Source organism: Drosophila ficusphila, unplaced genomic scaffold, assembly GCF_018152265.1.
Source record: "Drosophila ficusphila isolate 14025-0441.05 unplaced genomic scaffold, ASM1815226v1 contig_414, whole genome shotgun sequence".
Classification (NCBI taxonomy): Eukaryota; Metazoa; Arthropoda; class Insecta; order Diptera; family Drosophilidae; genus Drosophila; species Drosophila ficusphila.
The window spans coordinates 4866155-4890259 of NW_025064328.1; the positions used below are offsets into that span (position 1 = coordinate 4866155).

At 47.9% G+C, this 24105-nt stretch overlaps 2 protein-coding genes across 2 annotated transcripts in view; one reads left to right on the forward strand and one right to left on the reverse strand.

The window, feature by feature from the left end:
* Nucleotides 1–13786, forward strand: part of LOC108087623 (PDZ and LIM domain protein Zasp) — a 55463-nt gene extending 41677 nt beyond the window's left edge. Inside the window, 8 exon segments of the mRNA XM_017185068.2 lie at nt 262–1407; nt 2127–2289; nt 6774–7985; nt 7988–11055; nt 11058–11191; nt 12458–12641; nt 12705–12944; nt 13012–13786. Coding sequence (XP_017040557.2) covers nt 262–1407; nt 2127–2289; nt 6774–7985; nt 7988–11055; nt 11058–11191; nt 12458–12641; nt 12705–12944; nt 13012–13089 — 6225 coding nt within the window. The 3' untranslated portion in view covers nt 13090–13786.
* Nucleotides 13787–14276: 490 nt separating this feature from the next.
* The window catches only part of LOC108087664, a 36299-nt gene continuing 26470 nt past the window's right edge, over nt 14277–24105 (reverse strand). The window contains 4 exon segments of the mRNA XM_017185153.2: nt 14277–15617; nt 17915–18007; nt 18646–18874; nt 20583–20767. Of these exon segments, the coding sequence (XP_017040642.2) occupies nt 15116–15617; nt 17915–18007; nt 18646–18874; nt 20583–20767 (1009 nt within the window). The 3' untranslated portion in view covers nt 14277–15115.

The following is a 24105-nucleotide window of genomic DNA, read 5'->3' on the forward strand; positions in this document are numbered from 1 at the left end:
CAAGGAATATGGCTTCCTTTTTCAGTTTTTCCCCTGAGGGAGTGTGGCTTTTATTTAGCCCGCCCATTGACCTTGACCTATTAGCCAATTTTAGAACACACACATACACACTTATACACGCACACACGGGGTTTTAGTTCATCAGCCGTAGGTTGTGTGCCACCTGCTTTACTTTGCTCGAGCATTCTCATTAACTGCCTTTTGTATTAACCCCTTGTTGCGCCTGCTCCCCGCCTGCCTGTGTCGCATTAACCCATTTAGCCTGAGTCTGAGAGCAGCCAGGAGTTGCCCCTGCCGCCACCCCCCTCGCCCACCCAGCTGCTGCAGTACGAATCGGAGTCCCCGGAGCAACATGTGTCCCCCAACCAACAGCAACAGCAGCAGCAGTTGCAGCAGCAAAAGCAGGAGCACACGCGCACCCACAGCAGCCTGTCGTCCATCTCCAGCGGATCCTCCTCCTCCGGAGTGGGCGGCAGTGGCAGTGGGAGTGGCAGTGGCAGCGGCAGCGGAATGGGATTGGGAATGGGGAGTGGAGTGAGCCAGCAGAGCCAACAGAGCTACTCATCCACGCTATCGCTCGACCGCTTCGGTTCGCCTTTGCATTCGCGGCAGACATCCGCTTCGTCCACGTCGCTGGAGGTGGGTCCATTGCCACCCGCTCCCCTGCCACCTGCCACTGCCACCGCCGGTCAGGTTGATAATTACACAATGCCCCATGCCCCGCCCTCGCCGCCGCCGCCGCCTCCTCCTTCGCAGAGTCAGTCGGTGACGAATTACAGGCTGCAGGCGCAGAACGAGAATGACATGAATACGCAGAACAAGGGCCCCAATGCGTACAACCAGCTGTTGAAAGAGTACTCCAACAAGCTGCAGCAGCAGCAACACCCCCACAACAGCAACAACAACAACACTACACCCGCACAGAGACACAACAACACGGCCAAGCCCTTTGCAGCTGCAACAGCAACAACACCACAACAGCAACAACTACAGCACACGCAACACCAACAACAGCCGCTTGTGGCAGCGCTAACGGCGACACTTGCTAATCAATTGAAATTTAACCCACATCAGGTTGCAAGCCCCCAAGCAACAGTAGCAACAGCAACAGCAACAGCAATACCATCTGCCACAGCAGCAACTGCAACAGATAGCCTAGCTGCAACAGCAACAACCTCAACAGCAACAGCAGCAACAACAGCAACGGCAGACAATATGTCGGCCTACGTGGCGGATGAGCCATCTTCGATTTATGGCCAGATTAACAGCAGTGCCAATCCGCCACCCCCACAACTTCCACCCGCCAATGCCAGCGGGGGCGATCAGCCCTTCGAGTACGTCACGCTCACCGGCAACGTCATCCGCAGCGTACAAGCCCCCGGAAAGGGGGCGTGCCCCAACTACAAGGTAATCCCACTCCCAATCCTTCCCCCAATTAAACGAAGGTCGAGAACAGCGAAGGCAGGATGTTGCAGGGGACATTTAATCAGAGATTACTTTAAACAACGTTTCAATTGTTAGAGGAAATATGTTTCACATTTGTCTATTTACTTAGTCAAACAATTATTTTTTATTTGTTCTTCTCAAAGTTAAACATTTGTTTAAAGCTTAAAGTAAATTCTTTATTTAATCAAATGGCTATCATTTATTCTTAGCTGAATTGATTCTAATGTAATTTCCTTTAATTACTTTGCACTTGAGGTTGATCTTGAAATTAAATTATTTTGTTAGGTATTTACTTTAACCAAAACTATAAATTTGAATCTATTATAAACAGTTTCTTTGAGAATTCCTTTAGTGTCATAAATCTAGTTAGCCCATTAAAATGTTTGGCTTTATGCCATGCTATCCGATTTTAAGTAATATTTTTTTTGGTTGAAACATCTGCCTTTCGTTGTTCAATTGCCCAATCAACTACAATCAACAACCCAAAAAGTAAGTACTTTTCTGCTCCGCTTGGCTCGCAGCGCAGCTCGCTCAGCTCAAATCTTTGATCTGAGATCAGATCAAAAACTAACTGACTTCTGTTAAGTGTGTTTTCAAGTGTTTTCCGAAGCGAATCGAATCAAACCGAAATCAAAGAACACCAAGCTAATAACCCACTTCCTACTTATTTCCGTTCAAAGGTCAACCAGGGGTATGCTCGTCCCTTCGGTGCCGCCGCTCCCAAGTCGCCGGTGAGCTATCCGCCGCAGCAGCAACAACAATCGCCGCGTCCCGCTCCCGGCAACAACAACATCAACAACAACCCGTACGCCACTTTGCCCCGCAGCAATGTCGGCCAACAAGGTAAGGCTGATGACGACGACTGTCTGTCAGAAGGTGAATGGGTCTAGTCGCTTAAGCCAATCGAGATATATTATATATACTGTACTTGTGCCATATACCAAATACCAAATGCCCTGTTTAGCCCAAAAATTAGTTCCCCTTTTGTTTGTTGGCAAGAAAATCGAATAGAAACGAAATAATTACTGAGTGATAGGCAGTCGATCGATTGTTGTATAGTATTAACCGGATTTCTGTTTTGTAACGATGATGAGTTTTATATACCTATATATATATATATACCTTTTTTGATCGAAATAAATTGCACTTGACTTAACCGTAAAGAAAGAGAAGAAGAACTAACAAATTACCGAAATTATCGAGATGCTTCTTGCGAAATTTACTAAACCATTTTCTGCTCGTTTTACACCCCGCCCATGTGAGCAACTAAATGAAAACTATTTGGCAAATGTGGCTGCATAAAACACTCAGCATAGTTTAAGTTACCCTACACAACAGACACCTTAGATATATAGTGTCTGCTGCCTCTGTATATATATACCGATACCAATTCATCTGTGTGTGTGCTGTGTACATATATGTAGGTCGTAATGTAAGGTACCAACAGCAGCAGCAGCAGCAATATCAGCAGTACAACAATCAGCAGAAGCAGCAGTTTAGGAACTCTTACCCCATGGGATCTAATTATAGCACCCCGAGTCAGTCCCCCTACATCACCTCCACCCCGAGCAGCAGCAACAACAACAAATACAACAGCTACAACAACAACTATAGCACCTACAACAACAATAACAATAATGTGTATCGAGGTAAAACGCTGCCAAAATGCACACAAGTTGCCAATGCCTCGCAGCCGAAGTTTCAGTTGTTCAGTTGCCGTAGATTAATTCACTTGTTGAGTCCGATATCATCCGATAGCTGCTGCTTTAATGAGTTCTGCTATATATCACCCCATATATGCCCACGCCCCCATGCCCAGCCATCTATATAAGCCCCTTTTGGTTCTGAATACGAAACCTCCAACCAACCAAACGAAACCCCAAACCCCTTTTTGCTCCATCGTTAATAATGGAAACATTTTGTTGACAAACTCAATCAATAGGTGGGGAAACATTTTAAAATGTGTTTATCATTATTACGGGCCCAGACGGGAAATTAAAACTGACAATGGCCGATGTAACCACGGGTCGGAAAATGGCGGCGGAGGCGGTGTTATCGCTGCTGGTTTCAATGCCAATGCGATTGCCATCTTCCACTTCCGTGTGCCAGTCGAAAGTGCTGAAAGGCGAACGCAAATGCGAAATCGCAGGGAAAATATTGGGGTGGCACTGAGTGGGTGGTTGGGAAAAACCCATACCCCAACCCAAAACCAAACCAAACCGACCCGAAAAACCAAACCAAACCATACCGAACCGAAATGAAAGCAAACCAAACCGATACGCTGCGTATACGTAACGCATATTCGTTGCCAGTGCAACGAAACGAGAGCCATACATGTTCGCAGAAATAAATGATATAAAATGTATTCGGTTGCCGCTGCAATTCCTGCCTCAGCCTGCGATTCTGTTGCCACTGCGGTGGCAGCTCCACCTCCGCTCCTCAGTCCTTTAGTTCTGCCGGGAAAGGGCTTTAAATGCAGCGCAAATATCCCATTGGGGAAAATGAAGAAGGCCACAGACAGTGGGTGCTAAAAGATAAATCCAAGTAATAACTTAGTGGAGTAAAAATAAATAGAAATTTCAAATGCAATCAATGGAGATTTCTTTTTACTTTTATGATATTCATATAGTTCAAATTTCCTTACAATTTCTCCACATTTATCCAAGGTGCATTTAACTTTCCCACTCACTGTGCCTTTGCGGCTTTAACAAGAACACTTTGGGGCCTCTCGCGGCAATTTCTGGTATTTTTTCTTCACCATCTCCACATACGTATATATGGTATCCCTGCTCCTCCGTGTTTGTCCGTCTGTCTGTTTGTTTGTTTGTTTGTTTATCAATTACCGCACCGCGATGCTGGGCTGTCATAACGGAAATGAATTAACAACAAATATGGCGGCACCAACAATTGCACTCCCAATTTATGGGGCAATTTTTTCCAGTGCTCCCTCTGTTGAGCAATTAAAAATACAATTAGCAGTGGGGAGGCGAACGGAGCGCTTTCTGCTCGCATAAATCTTCATTTCGCCGGGAATCAATCTCCTAATCAAAGCGAAAATCACGCACAACCGCAGCAATCATTTGGGGTTTTTGGTTTTCGGGAAACCTTGGCGGCCCCCCAAAAAAAAAAAGAAAGCGGGTGGCGGCATATGAGCAAATCCAGTTCCAATTTGCTTGCCGCAGAATTCGGAGAGGAGGGGAGAGGAAAAACAGAAGGAAATGTGCTGGCAAACAAATGTTTGCCTTGCACAAATGCCGACACGAACAGCCAGCCTTCCCACACGGAGCGGGAAATGTAAACGAAAGCAGATAAATTACCAGCCATTATTATACGAACAAGCATCCGCCTCAGTTTTCCCCGCACAGTTTTCCCCCCCGCACAGTTTTCCCGGCCAAAGTGGCCGAATATTGAAGCGTGCCAAGGGGCCATATATCATTGGGTTTGGCATTCGTCAGAAGAAGGATTTATTCGTTGCTATTTGTCGGAATCGGAATTGGGATCGGAATAGGGATCGGGCGGAACTATTGTCCCGGGCTCCTCATTAAGCATAATCCCACGAATAACTTTTGTTTTGGTTTCTGCTTCTTTTAGGTTACGGTTACCCCTACACGTATTAGAAATCCAATCCCAATGCCCCGCCCACAACCGCGAATAAAAGGCGTGCAAAGTTGGCGAAATTCTGGAAAACAAACACACACATGTTCTACAATTACCTAAGCATACTATCAAATTTTGATTGGAATACTATGAGTTTTAAGCAATAAACTGCAGATCTATACTTCAAAGAAATGTCCCCAATGATTTTTATAGCAATCATAGTATAAATGCTTATTGCCTAACCGCATTCTGCTTAAAGCGCTCTGAACAGTCAGTCTATATTGGATATATAGTATACTATATATCTGTCTATATAAGTACTAATCAAACTGTGTCCCCGGCTATTCTAAGAATTTCTTTCTTTTGCACAACTTTGCATGCCTTTTGTCTAAGCACAATGGGGGTTCAAACGAGAAAACAGGGCCAAAAATAATAAACATCATGGGAAACTTTTACCAAATGCCCTGGCGGCCTCTTATTATTATGGCCGAAAAGTTTCTGTTTCTGTTTTTGTATTTCTGCTGCCAACATTTTTGATATGACAAAATATTTGCGGCAATAATTTCTGCTCGTTTCGTATCGTTTCGCTGGCTTGTTTGTTTTCCGTTTGTTTCTGCCGCAGAAGCGGTCCTTTGTCCTTTAGTCCTTTAGTCGTCGTGTTGGTCTGTGTGTTTCTGCCATTTTCAATTTCTGCGAAATTACAGCCAATACCGAATTATGCATAATAAAATCCAATGACTACCTGTCGACGCCATTTTTGCTAGCAGTCTCTGGGTTTTCGGGTTGGGGTATCCTTTTTTTTTTTTTTTCTCCTCCTGTTCCGTTATGTTTGAAGGGGGAGGGGGAGGGGGGAAATGCAGACGTGGGCCCATAAAAAATGGAAGTAAATATGCGTGCCTGCTCCGAGTTTCTGTGCGGTGTGTGTGCGAGTGTGCACGCGTGTGTTTATTGTTGTTCGCCATGAAAATGGCTCTGAAAATAAGAAATAAAAAATTTATTCGCCTCGGCAAAGGGGCATAAAAAGTTGCCACGCCCCCTGCCGCCCTCCACACTCCACACTCGACCATTGTTGAATCGCATTTAATATTTTCCCTCTTTATATGGCCAACGATACACCGTTGTTTGTTTGTCTGTCAACAAATTGCAATCGGGGTTTGGGGTTTGAGGGGGGAAAACTTTTCCGATCCACTCATTGCTTCGCTTCGATTGAGTTTCCCGACTTAACCAGAACTTGAGCCACTAGAAGAAGCCCTCGTCGAACCACTCAGTCCATTACCCACACTAAACACAACACCACCACCACAAAAAGCGAACAAAATCAGGATTAAGTTGCTTTAGTTTTCTGCCGCCTTTTTTGCCTTGTAGTTTTTAGCCAAGTTGCGTCTACTGATTATTGTAGTTTGTAAGCGCCTTCGAATCCGCTGCCGCTGTCGCCGTTGCTCCACCACCGAATTACCGAACTACTGATCCACTCAACCACTTGTGCCACTGATCCACTCGAGCCACTGATCCACTTGAGCCACTGATCCACCACCAACAACGCTCTGCCGCTTTCTCAGTGCCAAGGACTAACAAGCGCTTGTCTTTTGTTTCTTTCTGCTCTTATATTTGCCCCCTCCGCCAAATAAAAAACCGAATTAAAACCCAACTAACCCCTTAAATGCACTGCAAAAAAAAAAACACTGCTCCCCCAAAAAAACACTTGACCCTGCTGTTCCGCCGTTAAAAAGGTGGAGAGGTTGCGGAGGAGCTGCAGCCGGAGTTCGAGGAGGAGGACTGCTACGAGGTGGACATCGAGGTGGCCCTGGCCGCCAGTCGCCAGTCGCAGCGGGGCTCCAGTTTCACCTGGCCACCGCCGCAGGACGACAGCCACTTGGCGCCCACCGCCGCTCCCCTGTACATCCCTCCCCCGGAAACGCAGCACGTGGTGGTCGCCAATCCGGTGCAGCAAGTGCCGCCTTTGCCACCCGGAGGCGCCACCACCCGACTGGATCCGCAGCCTCAGGATGCGCAGGCTCCTCCGCCGCAATGGCAGAGCTACTCGGCTCCCCAGTTGACCACCTCGAATGGCCGCCAGTTGGCGGGGGAGCAGGAGTCCAGTTCGGATAGCTACACATCCACCTCGACCACGACGACCACCACTTCGGAGGAGTACCAGCGGATGTACGCCGCCCAGGTGCAGGCCTACCAACTGCAGGAGCAGTCCGGTTCGGAGTTCGACTACCAGGTGGACTATGGCAGCACCCAGGATTCCATCCAGGATTACCCCTCGGGAAGGAGGAGCGCCCAGGAGTGCGTGGACTCGCTGGCGGTGCCGCTGAGCACCTACAAGCTGGTGGACATGGTAAGGGAGGTGACGCCCAGTCCCGTGACCACGCCCACTCAAACTCCCGCTCCCGCCCCCTCCGCGCGTCGCGTGGTCTTCAACGACGAGCCGGAGATCAAGGAGCTGCCTGGTGAGCTGGAGACCATACCGGAAGCCATTGAAAGTGCCGATGATCGCGAGGGTCTGGTGATCGAGCAGCGCTGCCAAATCCTGGAGAGCGAGCGGAAGTTCCAGCCGACGCCGGAGATCAAGATCGAGATTGCCCCTGTGAGACAGATACCGCCCACCAAGATCCCCAATCCCTCGCCCAAGGAGTGGATCAATCCGATGATCCGGGTGCTAACCACAGCGCCGGAGGTGCCCTTCCACCTGGTCGAGTGTCCCTTTCCCCGCCCATGTGGCGATGACTTCGAGGAGGAGGCGGCCAGAGCCGCTCAAGAGGTGGTGGCTCCTCCGCCCGCCAATCCTCCTCCACCAGCTCCTCAACCAGTTGAAGTTCCAGTTCCTGCTCCTGTGGAACCCTTGCCCGCTCCTCTGAGGGAGTCTCCTCCGCGGGGTGCCCGCCTCTCCCAAGCCATGGTCACCGCTCCCGAGTTCGAGCTCAAGTTCGCTCCCCCTCCGATCAGGGTGTCCCTCTGCCGGAGGAGACGGAGCCGTACATGCCACCACCCATCGATACGAAACCCTATCTGCGGGAGGACTACCGCCCCAAGTCGCCGTTTGTGAGTGCGCTGACCACCGCCCCGGAGCGTCCCTTCGAAGGCCACTTCGACAAGGACGTGCCCATCCACATGATCGACCTGCCCACCCCCAAAGAGCACCTGACCATGTCCGATGCCCTGTGTACCGCCCCCGAAAGAGGATACACGCCCCTCAATCCCGAGAATGCCACGCATCGCGTGGACGAGGAGCAGAAGCAGCAGGAACTGAAGAAGCGTGAATTTCAGGTGCTCGACCACGAGGAGGAGCTGGGCATCCGTCCGGAGCCGCCGCAGTCCGTGGAGTACTTCGAGACGCGCAGGGATCAGCCGAGGAAGTCCTCCGCCTTCGCCGCCATGCAAGCATTCCAGCCATCCCGCGAACCGCTCTCCTCGAACTCCGTCTCGAATGCGGGAAGTGTGCAGGACACCCCAAGAGCTTCGATTGTCTCCGCTCTGAAGGAGGAAACGGATCTGGAGTACCAGAAGTACTGCAAGGCGCAGCAGCGGAACCAGAAGCGGCTAGACTTCTACCACAAGAAGGAGGAGGAGCTGTCGGGCATCCAGGGACTGCAGCTGACCCAACTGCAGAGGGAGCTGTCCAACCAGCAGCAGAGCCTCCTGAGCGAACAGCAGTTGCAGCAGGCGAAGTTGCTGCAGTTGCAGCAGTGCGCCCAAAGTCGGGAGTTGCAGCAGCAGATGCAGCAGATCGGACGCAAGTCGCAGCAGCAGCAGCAACACTCCCAACTCTCTGAAACACCCAGAAACCAACAGCAACAACAGCAATCTCAACAACAACAACAGCAAATCCCATCCGTAACCCAACAGCAACATCGACCTTCTCTCACCCAAAACCAAAACCAAAACCTGTTAACCCAGCAAAGTGCTCAGTCTCAGAGTTCCGCTAACTCCTCTTCCACAGTCCCACCTGCCACCGCTTTTGCTCCAGCTCCAGCTCCAGCTCCAGCTCCTGCTCCAATTCAAGCTCCAGTTAGAGCTCCTGCTCCACTGCAAGTTCAACTGCCTGCTTTACCTCAATTACCTGCTCCCAAACAAACACTCGCTGTACATAGCGCCCAATTCGATGCCCACGAACTGATCGAGGAGACCGCCGAGGAGCTCGAGCACTCGGAGGTCCTGTTTCCGCCGCCCTCCCCGCTCAGCCACCTGACCAAGCAGGGCAAAGCCGTACAGTCCGGCCTCCACAAGGCGGACAGCATACCCAAGTACCAGCGCAACTGGACGGTGCTGCCCACCCAGAGTCCCATTCGCACCCCGGAGCCGCAGGAGCTGCGCGAGAACGTCCCGCTGGCCTTCGTGGATGCTCCCAAGGCGCCGGTGGCCACCAGCGAGTGCTCCACTGTACATAGACCCATAGCCCTTAGCCAGGCGGTGGCTCCGCCGACAACTGTGGTTGCTCCCTCCAGGGAAAGGGAACCGGAGAGGGAGCGGCGACCGCAGCTGTCGGTGCCCATCATAGTCGAGGATCGATCGGGTCCAGTAACGATGGCTTTCCAACCGCTAGACGAACTGGTGCGTCCGGATCAGGCCCTCACGCCCACCAGGCCGTACACGCCCTCGCTGACCAACAAGCCGGCTCCGATTGTGCCCTTCTACCAAACCGAGGAGAAGCTCGTCTTCGAGGAGTGCTCGGCCACCCATGCCAGGAACTACAGCGAGCTGACAGCCTCGCCCTTCCCCGATAGAACTCGATCCCCCGCTCCAGGACCACCGCCCAATCCACTGAATGCCATCAGAGCTCCAAGGATGAGGGAACCAGAGGTCAAGTCGAACATCCTATCCGTTTCGGGAGGAGGACAGCGCCTGCCCGCGGGATCCATCACCACTGGCCAGAGTTACCAGGGCCAGTTGCTCGCCCATTCGGAGCAGAGCAGCCAGTCGGCCAGCCAGAGCTTCAGCCAGCAGCCGGAGAGGATCACGGAGCAGCGGGTGGGCAACCTGAGTGTCCAGCAGAGGGAGCAATCCTCCCAGCTGCAGCAGCAGGCTCAGTCGCAATCGCAGAGCCAAACGCGCAGCCAGGTGGGCAACACGCAGATCGAGAGGCGTCGCAAGGTCACCGAGGAGTTCGAGCGCACCCAGAGTGCCAGGACCATTGAGATTCGCACGGGTTCCCAATCCGTCAGCCAGTCAAAGGCACAAACCCAATCAGTAACTCAAAGCCAGGCTCAGCAGCAATCGCAGAATCAAAACCAATCGGATACGGAGCGCAGATCCTCGTACGGCAAAACAGGATTCGTGGCCAGTCAGGCGAAGCGTTTGTCCTGTTTGGAGCAGGAGATCACCAGCCTGACCAGTCAATCGCAGGCTATCAGTGCCCGGGCTTCGGCTCTCGGCGAGGGATGCTTCCCCAACCTCCGATCGCCCACCTTCGACTCGAAGTTCCCCATCAAACCGGCACCCGTTGAATCCACAGTGCCTGGCTATGGAGCTCCAATCTCTTCGGGCAACAAGCTGACAGTTCCACCACCTGGTTTCCTCCAACAGCAGCAGCTGCAGCAGCAGCAACAACAGCAGAGATCTGCCTTCTCCGGTTATCAGGCAACCACCTCTTCAGTACAGCAGAGCTCGTTTGCGAAAGCCACCTCCTCATCGCTCTCATCCTCACAAGCATCAGCATCTCAGTCTCAGTCTCAATCGCAAACTGCTTCGAGATCGTCGCAAAGTCTAACCCAAGCTTCTGCTATTACTACCACCACTAATAACCAGGCCACCACGGCCTTCAGGAGAGGCAGCAATAGCAATGGCAGCCAAACTCAGCCTAATCCGGCCTCGCGGCCATCCATCGCTTCCATCACAGCTCCAGGATCGATCGGTGCTCCACCGCCGAAAGCCATTGCTCCATTGAAAGCTCCGATCGCCCCGAAATCGGTGATCGCTAACGCAGTTAATGCCGCCGCTCCGCCTGCGCCCGCTGTCTTTCCGCCAGACTTGAGTGGTCTGAACTTGAACTCAAGTGTGGATGATTCCCCCCAGGTGCCGGAAACAAGAGCGCCGGAGCCTTCGGAGCCACCTCGGCACCCAAGAGGGGTAGAGGTATCCTGAACAAGGCCGCCGGACCCGGAGTGCGCATCCCCTTGTGCAACAGCTGCAACGTGCAGATCAGGTGAACACGAGAGCATCCCGGAGTTCTGTTGTGTTTTCAGTTTGTGATTGAAGTTCTGAATGTATTACTTTTACCCCTGAGTGAAACTAATCAAAAAAGAAGTGTCAAACACCTGACTTGTTCCCATTTTATCCATTTAATCTATGTTATGTTCAATAATTCTAGTTTTAAGAGTTAATTTGTTTTGTTTAGCTTTCCTCTGAACCCTTACTAATTTACCTGCCAGTAAACCTAACCTCGCTCGCTTTTCATGTTTACCCCGATTTGTTGCAGTACCCGCAGGATTGAATACCGCTGCCAAGGCCACTAATCCGCATGCTAATCCCCAAACCTTTGCCACCTTGCCACGCCCCCATCCCCAGGCAACTGACTCCGCCTCGCAGGAATTGGAAAAGGAGATTCCCCTCCAGGAATCAGATGCCACTTCCATGCTGGCCGAATCCGTGGGAAAGATAAACATGGGCGATAAGACCCATGCATTTATGCAGGAGGCTGGAAAGATCATCACCAATATGCTGGAGGCACGATTGGCCAACAATGGTGGCCAGAATGCCCCACTTTCCCATGCCGGAAGCAACTTGAGTTTGCGCAGCAACAGCAGCTCCAATCTCTCCAAGAGTCCGATGATTGTGCGCAAGCGCCTCGATCTCGATGACTTCAAGAACTTGGATCCCACCCAACCGGTGGCTCTGCAGCCTGTGATTGCGGTGCATCCACAGAAGGATATTCCCACCGAATTGGGCAACCAGAAGGCTCAACCGCAGGTTCCTCGAGTAGAGCAATCAATGCAAATGGAGCTGCCATCCCAGCATCCCATGAGCAAAATCCTAGATCTCTGTGATGGCGGCAAGGCCATCGAAGCACCCGAACCGGTGGCCTTTAGGAACAATTTGAGACGCACTGGAGCCACTCATGCGGCTGATAGAAGATCCTACATTGAACCCAAACAGGCAGTGAACAGTGGAGCTACTGATCTTGTCCAGAATGGCAATCAGAATGGGGAGCCAAGCAAAACCCAGAATGGCTCCACCACCTACAGTGTTTCCGTGAAGGCATTGGGTCCTCACAGCGAGGATCAAACAACGATGTCGGAGGAGAACGAGAGGGCAGTGAGTCAGTTGCTCAAGGAGGGTAAGCGACCAGTGTGCTGTCAGTGCAATAAGGAGATCACCTCGTGAGTAAAGCTTGCTTTCTGTTCAACTAAACTGTTAACTTAACAAATAGTAGTTAAAGTTCTTTAACTAATTTGGTAATTCATTTCCCCAGAGGACCATTCATCACGGCTTTGGGACGCATCTGGTGCCCGGATCACTTCATCTGCGTGAACGGCAACTGCCGTCGTCCTTTGCAGGACATTGGCTTCGTTGAGGAGAAGGGCGATCTGTACTGCGAGTACTGCTTCGAAAAGTACTTGGCGCCCACTTGCAGCAAGTGCGCTGGCAAAATCAAGGTGGGTCTATAATTAAAACCATATAAATACATTCAGTTAATCATTTTTTTTTGTATTTAAAAGGGTGACTGTTTGAATGCCATTGGTAAGCACTTCCATCCGGAGTGCTTCACCTGCGGCCAGTGCGGCAAGATCTTTGGCAACAGGCCCTTCTTCCTGGAGGACGGAAATGCCTACTGCGAGGCAGATTGGAACGAACTGTTCACCACCAAGTGCTTCGCCTGTGGCTTCCCCGTGGAAGCTGGCGATCGGTGGGTGGAGGCCCTGAACCACAACTACCATAGCCAATGCTTCAACTGCACGGTAAGTAGTCCTCTATATTTAATTTAATTTATCATGATTTTTAATGGATTATTCTCTGCTTAAATAGTTCTGCAAACAGAACCTGGAGGGACAGAGCTTCTACAACAAGGGCGGTCGTCCCTTCTGCAAGAATCACGCGCGCTAAATCGCCCATCAGCTGATTTTGTTCGACTTCAGGGATCACGCACACTAACCAACCAACCAACCAACAACAACAACTATCTTTACAATCCTCGGATTACTCGGATATGGAAGCACTATCGAAGCTCCCAAAAACTCGTATCTAAATGCTTATTATTGCAATTGTCAGAGTGAATAATGCGTAACTATTATTATTTCTATTTGTTTTTGAATTGTGCACACAAATGTTATCCTAATTTTAAATGATGAGCGAATCACTCTGAATCAAGAACCGTAGCTGCAAACGACACGAAATCGAATTAGCTAGCAAATTATATATGCCCCCAAAACAACAACTACACACCTAAACAAACACACACAACTATTATTTATTCAAACATCGTATCATAACCGAAAATATACCGATCCCACGCTAAATATGTATGTACTATTGTGGCCAGAGTTAATTTACTTTTACTTAGTTGAGCCTGATAACTGTTGATCAACCCGGAATTAAAAGCTAACAAATCGCGCGAGAGGATTTCCCCGGAACTCGATTGGCAGCCAAATCGGATGAGTTAGGAAAGTCAAACGAGGTTGTTCGCCAGGCAGGCAGTTGCTAACTTTACTTCTAAATTAATGTTGTAAATTATCCATAATTCGATTGTAAATTGTAAATGATCAGCAAGTGAATAAAATTTCGAAATCTTGTTCGCGTTTAATGAGTCTGGTTTTTCTTCTCATGGGGAAAGGGGAACTAATTTACTTCGAATGTGATGTCATAATCGTTGGCAATTCCGGTTTGCTGCGCACACGAATTCCGTTGGATGCCTGAAAGTATGCAACAGTTTTTGTTTTCCACCCACGCACACATACTTACCGCCTCGCTCACTCACACACACGCACACGCACTTCTACAGCAATTTCATGCTTAACCAATTTTTGTTGGTTTCATTTGAGCCTGGAATTTTATTTTCCCTTCGCTTTTTTTTCGTTTTGCTGGGCTTTCGCTGCGAGGTGCGAGTGAGTTTGGGTGTTAATCGCTGGGAACCCAAACCCAAATACCCCGGATTTCCACCCTCCTGGAAAACAAAACTTCACAGGCCTGGCGATGGCAGCAAAATTCACGCTAGATTAAGCAGGATCAGCAGGATACTACGTGGAGGCATGTGCCACGCCCCCGTCCGTGCGAGAAAGAAAAACAATTTGGGGTTTTTGTGGCATTTTTCAACGATTTGTTGGGTTTTATTTCTCATGTTTTTAGTTTACGTCGCCTTGCACATTACGCTAAAGGACTTTAAGTTAGTTCTCGAGTGTGTGTGTCAGTATGTTTGTATGTATGTGTGTATGTGCTTGTGTGAGTGTGTGTATGTGTGTTGTACTCGTGCAGGACACGCGTACAATTAGTCGTAACTTACATATCATTATGGGGTAGGTCTAACTATTCTTGTTTTTTGTGCGAAACGCATTCAGAAATCGAAATCGACATCGAAGTTAAGTATTCAGTTGGATATTCGTGGTTTCCGAAAGTGCGCGCCAAATTTGTCACCGTAGCGTTCCGTTGCGAGTTATGGATATCCCGGGGATAAACATACACCTACATACACTATATACTTAGTTTTTGCTCCTCGATTCTGGCCTGGTTTATAGTTTAGTTGCTAGAAATGCATTCGAAATTTCGTATTTACAGTTTCGATAGTTTAAAGTTTCTCTTTCTCAACATTTTCTCTTTTAGTGTTGTGTTTTGTTTTGTTTTTTTTTTTTTTGGATACTTTAATACTTCAATGGGTAGGCGTATATATATATATCATGTATGTATAATTGCAAGTATCTAGAATTCGTAATAACTACGCTGCGCATCCGCTTAATGCTTACAAAAATAAATTCAACACATTCAAGTACAACAAACATCTTACCAGCTAACGCCGCTTAAAGTTACTGGTTTACAGATAGGGTTACATTACATTCATTTAGGAGCAGCTTGAGTTCCGTACAAATAAATACCTTTGGGTTAACGAGTGTCTGAATGATCGCACTGATCTTCTCGATCGCTACAGATGCGCCAATATATCGATCTGATCGAGGGAACTGGCCTGGCCAGCTCCACTTTGAGTTTGAGTTTGAGTTTGGCTGTTGCTGCTTCCGGGTGACTGGGAAATGGTCACAATGGTCACCAGATCCTTGTTCTTGCTCTTCGCGTGGGTTTCCTCCTTCTTGGCATTGGCTTCCCTTTCGGGTAGGCGATTGGAGGACTCTATCTCCACGATGGCCGAGGTGAGCAATGTGTTCGACTGCAGCGCCGTGTAGTCCGGCAATTGCTCCACCACCGATGGCTCCGGCAGCTGGAGGTCCTCGTTGGCCAGGAGTCTTCCAGAAGGCGCCGTCTCGATGTTCCGCTCACTGCACACCAGACTGGCGGGCGTGGCGTTTCTCGAGCGGTAACTGGGCGGCAAGCTGTACTCCGATCCGCCCATGCTGCTGCTGATGGTTCCTCCAGCTCCTCCGCCGCCGCTTCCTCCTCCCATTCCGGATCGCAGGGTGGTCAGTGGAGCCCTGAAAAGTAAGCGAATCAGAGAGAGACATGAATTATTTACACATGAGCCAAAGTCAATCCGGTTCTGTTTGCCCTTCTCGGGCACAAGAAGATGGCAAATATGTTAACCAAATGCACAAATTTGCATCCATGAGAAGGGCTCTTTTTTAAAGGGAATGTCTATGAGATGTTTCTATACATGGATGCACTGGGAAATATGATTAAAATAATATTATGAGTGTATCTACTACATTTAAATCATAAAAGAAAATAAACTGCTGTTTTAATCCTTCTAATTGATTGTATGAATTCAAACCTAATCCAACCATTATTGTTTTATGATTTTACTTTAGTTTTAATTTGATTTTCTCAGTGCTTCCGAAAGTCGACTGCCATCGGTATGTATGACGTATATGACGACCCTGTCTCTTTTCAAACACACGACTCTATGCCAGCGTGTATTCTCTATATTCCCATCTTTGTCAATTTAAATAACAAAAGGCCGCTGTGGCAATTGTTGCCATGTGCATGGCGATAGGTGAAAAGAAAGGGATTTCAAGGGGAGGTTTTCCAAAGGAGATATTTTTAGGTGAAGACTTGGAAGGGGGAATTGAGGGAGGAACTAAACCCAAATCACAGACAATTCACACTTCAGTCGGCAGAGCACAAAAGTCAACACTCAAACGCTCATCTGCACATAATGGCCTGCCGAGTGTGTTCACCGCCCCCCCCCCCCTTAAAAAAGGGGGCGTGGCATGGCTTTTGATTCCTCAAAATTCGAGAAGGCCGCACAAATTGTATGGAGCAATTTGGAGTATGTAAAATTGCATTTAATTGTTCCGACAAAGATGCCGGGCGAACGGAAACAGGAAAATAAGTCAAGGATCGGTCGAGAAATCGAGCCCATCTCTATATATATATATATATGCTATATATGTTGGCTTTATTGTCTGGGATGCGATGTGCTGTGCATAACAGGCAATTTTCGCAGCACTCTGGCCGGCTCTTTGTTTGTTTAATTGACTTGGGCGGCAGCAAGGACAGTTTTCCGTCCTTGGAAGCCCAGGACATTTTCCCCCTTCCCCCTTTCCCTCCTTCCCCGCTTTTCCCCCCTCTGTCCGTTTTTACAGGCTGCTTGTTATGCGGCTTGGCAGGCTCTTCAGAAGTGCGCGCGTGTGTGTAAATATTTTGCAAAATTTCCCTGAATTCTTTGCCAGGTTTTCCCCCACTAGCGTTCTTTGAATACGCAACTCACACACACACACACACACGCACACACACTCGTAGTAACCCAAGGGCTGCCTTAAAGTATGCTGTGATTTCTTGCCGCACACTTTGCATAAGTTTCGCTTTTTGACATACTTCTCCGACTTCTCTTCCTCTTCCTTCCGCTTCCGCTGGCATTTTCGGCTAACCTAAGTAAGTGTGCGGAAAGCCCCCGAAATCAGCTTTCCCTGTTGCCTTTCCATTTGCATTTGCACACATTATAAATATTCAAGTGCGTGAGTGAAGTAAATTAATTTGACATAAATACGTTACGGTTTCAATGGCAATTTTACTAAAAACGAGCCGCAAATATTATTCAAGTAGGAAGTTCAAGCGGCCTTTTGTCTGTTTTTTCGGTCCGTAATTTGTAGGCCATAAAAATCAACTTTTCTCATTAGCCGAACATTATGCGTTCCGGGCGATAATTATCCCGGCGCCACCCATTTTTCCGGAATGTCCTTGTCATTTAAATTGCCTTTTGTGCGAGACTTGTTTTCCGGAGGGCGAAACGCAATCAGATTGCTCATATATTCTCGGGGAGGATTGCTTTATCTCTTCAATTAGTTGCCGAATCAATTGCCAAATGTTTGCTGCCATCATCAGGCAATCTTTTGAATCGACGAATCATCCCTTCGAAAGTGGGAAAAATCGAATCGAAAAAGCCCTGAAAAACTTTTCACCCCCCGAAAAGCGATGTGTCAATGTTGACACCCATGGAAAACCGCACAAAAGCCAAACCGCCGGAGCAGCTTCACCCCAGGATCCCGGCTCCCAGATCTCGTATATCCCATTCCCGATTCTTCTTGGTAACCGTTCCCCTTCCCCTTCCCCTTCCCCTTCCCCTTCCCCTTCCCCTTCCCCTTCCCCTTCACCTTCACCTCCTCCAATTCCTTGGCAGACTGGAAAACATTTTGCGGTTTGGCAGGCGCCAAACTTTGCAAATAACTCACGAACGGCGGAACGGAACAGTACGGAACGGAAAAGTCGGAGGTTGTGAATGGGCGGAGCGGAGTTTTGTGGGTGGGATTGCGGCGGAAACGGAAGTACTTACCTCAGCAGGCTGCCCGCATGAGATCGATAAGTGGGCGGCGGCGAGTTTCCACGCACCACGCCGTTCTGGCGATCGCGGTCCAATAGCAAAAGTCTGCGGGAGAGAAGCGGAAAGGATTCGGGTGAGTTGCTGTTCGAGTTGTAGTTATTGTTGTAGTGTTGTAGTTGTGGCACGACAGGAAAAAGGCGGCTAGCAAAAGGGTTGGAGTGTGGGAAAGTACGGATGTGGACAATGGCAATAGATACACTGAGAAACGAGGAGAATATGTGAATTCAAAATGAAAAAATTAAAAAATAATAACTTCCTACATTGAAACATTATATTTAGGTTTTATAAATTTGCAATCATTACCCAGGTTTAATTGTATTTGAATTTTAAAATGAGTTTCAATTGGAATATTACTAATCAATGCATTTAAAATTATTAAAAAAAGGTTTAGAACATAATTCTCGATTGAATTCCTTAGGATAATTTTAATGGCTATCTATTTGGTATTTTAGGCCCCTCAAGTTTCTCTCAGTGTAGCTACAAAACGCTCTGCCCACTGCATAATTATGCATAATGCAATTAATTGCGCCAGGACATGCGAGTGGCGGACGAGGCCGCAGGACCGCCGCCAACTGCTGTCCTTGCGTGTAATTTATGCACCAGCAGTCCCGGCAATCGAGTGGAGCAATCCTGCTCCTCCTCCACTCCTCTACTCCTCTTCCTTGCAATGGAATACTACTCACCTCAGCCGGTACTCCTGCATGCTGGCCTGGTAGGAGGGCGGCGGTGGGCGGTGCTGGAACTCCGGATAGAGCAGTCCGTGCGGGGCACCTCCTCCTCTGCTGCAGGGCCGCCGACCGCAGCGGCCGAGGTCAACACTGGTGCCCAGTCCGATGCCAAGGCAACTCTGGCCGCCCGGCGCAGTCATCCGCCAGGCGGCGCCACTCACCGTCACCAAAACGACGCCAACTCCTGGAAACGAAACGAAAGCGATTAGACGTGGACTCGGACTTAATTTCAGAGCTTGAACTCAGGTAACGCCCCCCGGTGAAGTGCCTCCCTCCCTCCCCGATTTCCCATTTAACGGCCGCTTTAATTAGCCCACTCCTAAGTGGGCGAGGCTCGCAATTACCGAAGACCCCGCACCGCCCACTTAAAGCCAAAGCCAAAGCCTAATCATGCCGACCCGACTTTCACTTTTACTCCTGTCGGCCATTCAGTGGAGCATGTCATCATGGCAAATTTGCCAGCTAGGCATACGATTTTATTAGCGAAAATTGTCATGAGCGTTGTGACATCTCCCCACAAAAGCCAAAGACCCCAAAAAGACCTCGCCCATCATCAACTTAATCATGATGATGATGATGATGATGGTGGGACTCTGGTAGTAGCTCCATTATGTGTCCGTATACATAGTTGGAGGAGATTTGCTGACTGGCTGCCTTGATTGCCATTAAATTATGTAAAATGCTGCCACACACACACACACACACCATCGCATACAAACTGTTCGCATGGACTGAAAACTTTTTGGTAATTGCCGCCGAAAATGGCGCAATGTCACGCTTCGCGAGCGCTAAACTAAACGCGCCGGCAATTGATTAGACGTCGCACACACACACACACATAAAACTCAAAACCCAAAACCCAAACTGCGACTTCAGGCTTTATACTATACTGCTATACTTCAGAGTAGAGCTCTGCACTTGGCCCCGCTTTCTGTGCGGTTGCGTAATGAATGATTCATGAGTGGCCCGAAAAGTTGCCAAAAACTGAATCGATGGCGTTTTAATTCAAAAGAGTTTTCCCAAGTGCATTTAATCATTGGAGGGGATGGGGTATCTCTTTTACCTTTCCACCTGTTGATCTGGCCAAATAGAGCGTTCGAGGGGCCAAAGAAATCGCAGACGGAACTAAATGCTCTGGCAATATTGACAGTTGGCTTGTCTGGCTGCAAATTTGTTTGTTCTTCGAACTGGGTCAGCAGATGTACGGAGTATCGCACAAAGCCCGATACTCAGGTACAAAAGTACTCAAACAGACACCGAGGCAACTCCTCTTTCCCCTCCCCCTCTCGTGAAAGAAAAACCCAGCAGCGAACGACGGACAACACCGAATGGCATTTATAATTGTAACAATTGTGAACAAACAGTGGCCTTTTCACCGGCCAGGGGAATACCACCTCCCTCCCAACCATTCCCTTCCTCCATCCAGTGACTTGTGTAAACATCAGCGAACATCAAAAGGCGCTCGTCGCCGACTTTAAAGCCATTTTCCCTGCTCGATTTTTGCCGGATTGCGTAAGCGCCTAGTTTGCCTTCCATTCGGAGAACGCAAATGGGGCAGTTTTGCCATAAAATATACAACAAATCACCCTACAAATAAAGCATTTAAAAACCCATTAAAAATATTTCTAAGCTTGTAAGGAAAACTAATTTTCTTTAATGAATTACTTCGTTCGGTTTATTGTTTGATTTTTCTCTGCTACTTAACTAATTTAAATATTCTAAACTTTTTATTATATATAAACCATGTGAAGATTTTATAAATTACTTCTTTTACGATTCCCATAAATGTTTTTTCTCAGGTTACATATTTTTTCCCCCGAAGAATACCTTCCGCATTTTCCGTAATAAATACTTGGAATAATGTTGGGGAATCTCATAAAAGTCTCACTCACCAATCATTAGCAGGGCGGCCGTGAGGTGGGAGTTTGGCGGTCCGGCGAGCCCTGTGGCGCCCAAGGCCGCTCCGCCCAGCGCGCATGCCACGCCCCCCAAGGCGACGACGGCGATGAGGGCGCGCAGCGGCGGTCCAGCGAACCACTGGCCGCAGCAGCCTTTTCCCGATCTCTCCGAGGGGGATCTGCAAAATGCGAAAGGAAAACAGATTTTCAGTAAGGCAGCTAGAAAATGGCAAACAAAAAGAAGTGAAATGGTTTGGGGAAAAAGGGATGGGGGAAATTCTGGGCAGCGCAGGTGGAAAAGGCGAGGACAACAGATGTTTGGCTGCGCAGCAAATTGGCAAGCGGCAACGTCTCGTGCCAGGTCCTTTTCCTTTATCCTTGGGTTTTCCCCCTTACAAAAGCGCAGCGAGTGCGCAATTGTTGTAATTTGATGATTTATGAGGCAAAAGACCAAAAATTTGCGCACTGCCCGCCGACACGAAACAAGCTGAAAGGATACGGGCAGCAGCCGTCGGGCAGCCCTGTATCCTTGGGCATCCTCGGAATCCTTGGCAGACAAGCAGACGACGTAGAATATTTTTGCGGAGAAGGGACAATTTATGCGACGCAGACACGGCGACAAAGGCGAAAAAGAGGATGTGTGTGCGTAAATTCATTAGGATACGGCCAGCGTTTTCTACGCTCTCTCTCTGGAAAGACGAACCCTTGCCAAACAATTAGAGGCGGAAATATTTATGGTCCTTTTGGGCGGAGAGGTTTGGGGAGCGTCTGGCGCTTTTGTTGTTTGTCTCATCGAAGCCGCTCCACAAAAAGATGATAAATTGTTGGAAAATTACGTGCACAAACATACACATCCGTAAACAAGTTGGCCGACCGGAAATTTATGTTTAATAATTTGATGCTGTTCTCGCTGGCAAAGGATTCTCGTGTATTTCGGATTTACACTTTTATGGCGTGCCCATTAAAAGACAGGCTTTCCCCCGGAAAACGAAGCAAAGTGAGGGTCAGGGGTCAGGGGTCAGGGTCCATGGCCCCGGGGTCTTTGACACCCGTAATGCGGCGGCATGAATGTTTCATCAGTTGTTGTGTCATGATAAATTTGATCTTTTCAGCTCATCATCGCTCGGCTCATCATCACTCGGAAATGAGCGCGCAGAAATGCCAAAAGGTGAACCCAGCCCAAACAATAACTATATGTTCTAAGCATTCCCAGATCTCTACTAATATCACCACGATACGGATTGAGATTCCCAAGAGCGGCATTTCAATCAGGGCCCCATGCGGTGACAAAGTTCAGCTACATCAACTACATGGATGGATCCCCCACTCGCAGAGCTGCAGATTGCCCCCCATCGAGATTGAACGTTGCTAAGCACCAGATGATTGATTAGCTACAAATTAGAGGCGGTCCAAATCGGAGAACCGATGCCCCTTTCCATTAGCATTTGCATTCCCATCTGGGGTCTCGTTGAAACTCATTGCATGTGAGCAAACACTGAAATTGCGCACTTGCTATATGATGGATATAGTATATATAGTATTCGTAACATCACGTTGAAAAAAAGTAATGCAGTTCAGTTCAGTATACATGTAGATACTATCTATAGTAACTTGTTTTTGAAACTGAATAACAAATACTAAAAGGTCTACTAAATCATTGCCAAGTTAACATGGTATTATAGTATTATAATCTATTATTTGTTTTGAATCTAAACTAATTAACAACTAGTAAAAGGTCTACCTAATTTATTGCCAAGTTTATACTATAGTTATATATTTGATCATTACCCTAGAATTTTAATTAACCCTCGAAAAATACATTTTTTTTCCTCTCTGCACCTTTGTCCACACATTTGTGTGTTCGAAGTAGTTCAGGGTCAGTATTGGCTTATAAGTCTAGCGAAGGCTTAGAAGCCAGAATTCGTTGGCTGATGGACATTGAGCCAGCTCAACGCTCATTCAGTCGGTTTGTCAGTCAGTCAGTCGGGCAGTTGTTCAATAAGGCGACTGCATTCAATTACCATTTATTAATTGCAATTTGTAATTGCCAACATTGACACAGTTCCAACGGCTGAGCGCATTTATTTATTTTCGCGCTGGCCGCTTACTTATCGCTGAACTTTCATTTCTGCAGAGAGTTTCCATTTAAACGGCATTTCCGTTTTCGCCTCCCTCCATCCCCCTCCCCCTTCCGCTTTCCCGCCTTCCGGCAGATGTCAGTTTGACATTTGCATGCGAGTGAACAGTTTCCAATTGATTAAGCAATTTGCAGTGCGTCAAAGACAAAGGCAACTTCATTACGATAAGACTCGGCTTGATATACTTTTTTTTTATCGGGCCAACACAACATCCGCCGACAAGTAACAACAAAGTGGATTCATGTTTTTATGGGGCTTTTATGGAGGGACATTAATTCCGCACCCGCACGCCAATTAGAAGGAGAAGGCCTAATCAAAGTTTAATGGAAACTTAATTTCCAGCCAATTCCCCGAGCAGTGCCTTCGTGGGAAATCAAACGAAAGCGGTGGAAAACTAATTAAATGCGAGTGGCAGACAATGAAAGCGAAAATCGTGATGAATTTAATTTACATGAATATTTGATAATTTATTTAATTCATTGGTGCTTTTCTTTTTCGCTCTCGGTTCAGTTTGAGTTTCAGTTTCAGCTTGCAGTTTTCCTTTCTTTTCACCTCGACTTATGTAATTAAATGTGGAAAATGAGGCAATCACCGCGGGCGCGCAGCAAATGAAAATAATTAGCTGGAAAAGCACATTAACATTGGCACATTGGCATACACACACACACACACACACCTATACATAGAGAGCCTTGGCTTTTCAGATTTTTGGCCCACTGACAAAGCGAATTTTTGGGCTGCAGCTGCCGACTGGAGGACGGATTAGGCCACAAAAACCCATTTTCAACTTTCAATCACAAAGTCTGCCCCTCGCCCCGATTTTCCTTGCCGAATGAGGCCATAATTACAGCGCGCTTTTCAACTTTGCCGCAGTTCTGATTTGTAATAGTAACTTTTTTTTTGTTCGCTCATTGTTTTGCGGGCTTTTGTTGTTTTGGCAAGAAGGGTTTTTGGGGCCCTGAACTACGAGCTGTGTTAATTTGGGCCGACATTCGGGGGAATTGCTTGTTCTTCTGACTAAAGTTAGGCGATTCGAGTTGAAAAGATTTTGGGGGGTGCACAGGGAGAAAAAAATAAATACTGGGCATTCAAATTGGTTTCTGTCTCTGGCTTTAAATAACCCAAATAGCTTGTTTTATACAAAGTTACTAAACTAGTTATTAGAGATAAATTCGAAGAATTTATTTAATAAAACTTGATTAATTGGCTTTCGCCAAACTAAAATAAATAGTTGAGAATGCTTCCCCTTTTATGGTTTGATATATTCTGCGTGGGAAGTCTTAAATAAATAATTTCTCCCTCGCCGAGGTGTTCTATTAAATTCCATGACACTTGAAAATCTCAGAGAAAAGGCGGCTGAATAAATGCCCAAACATGCT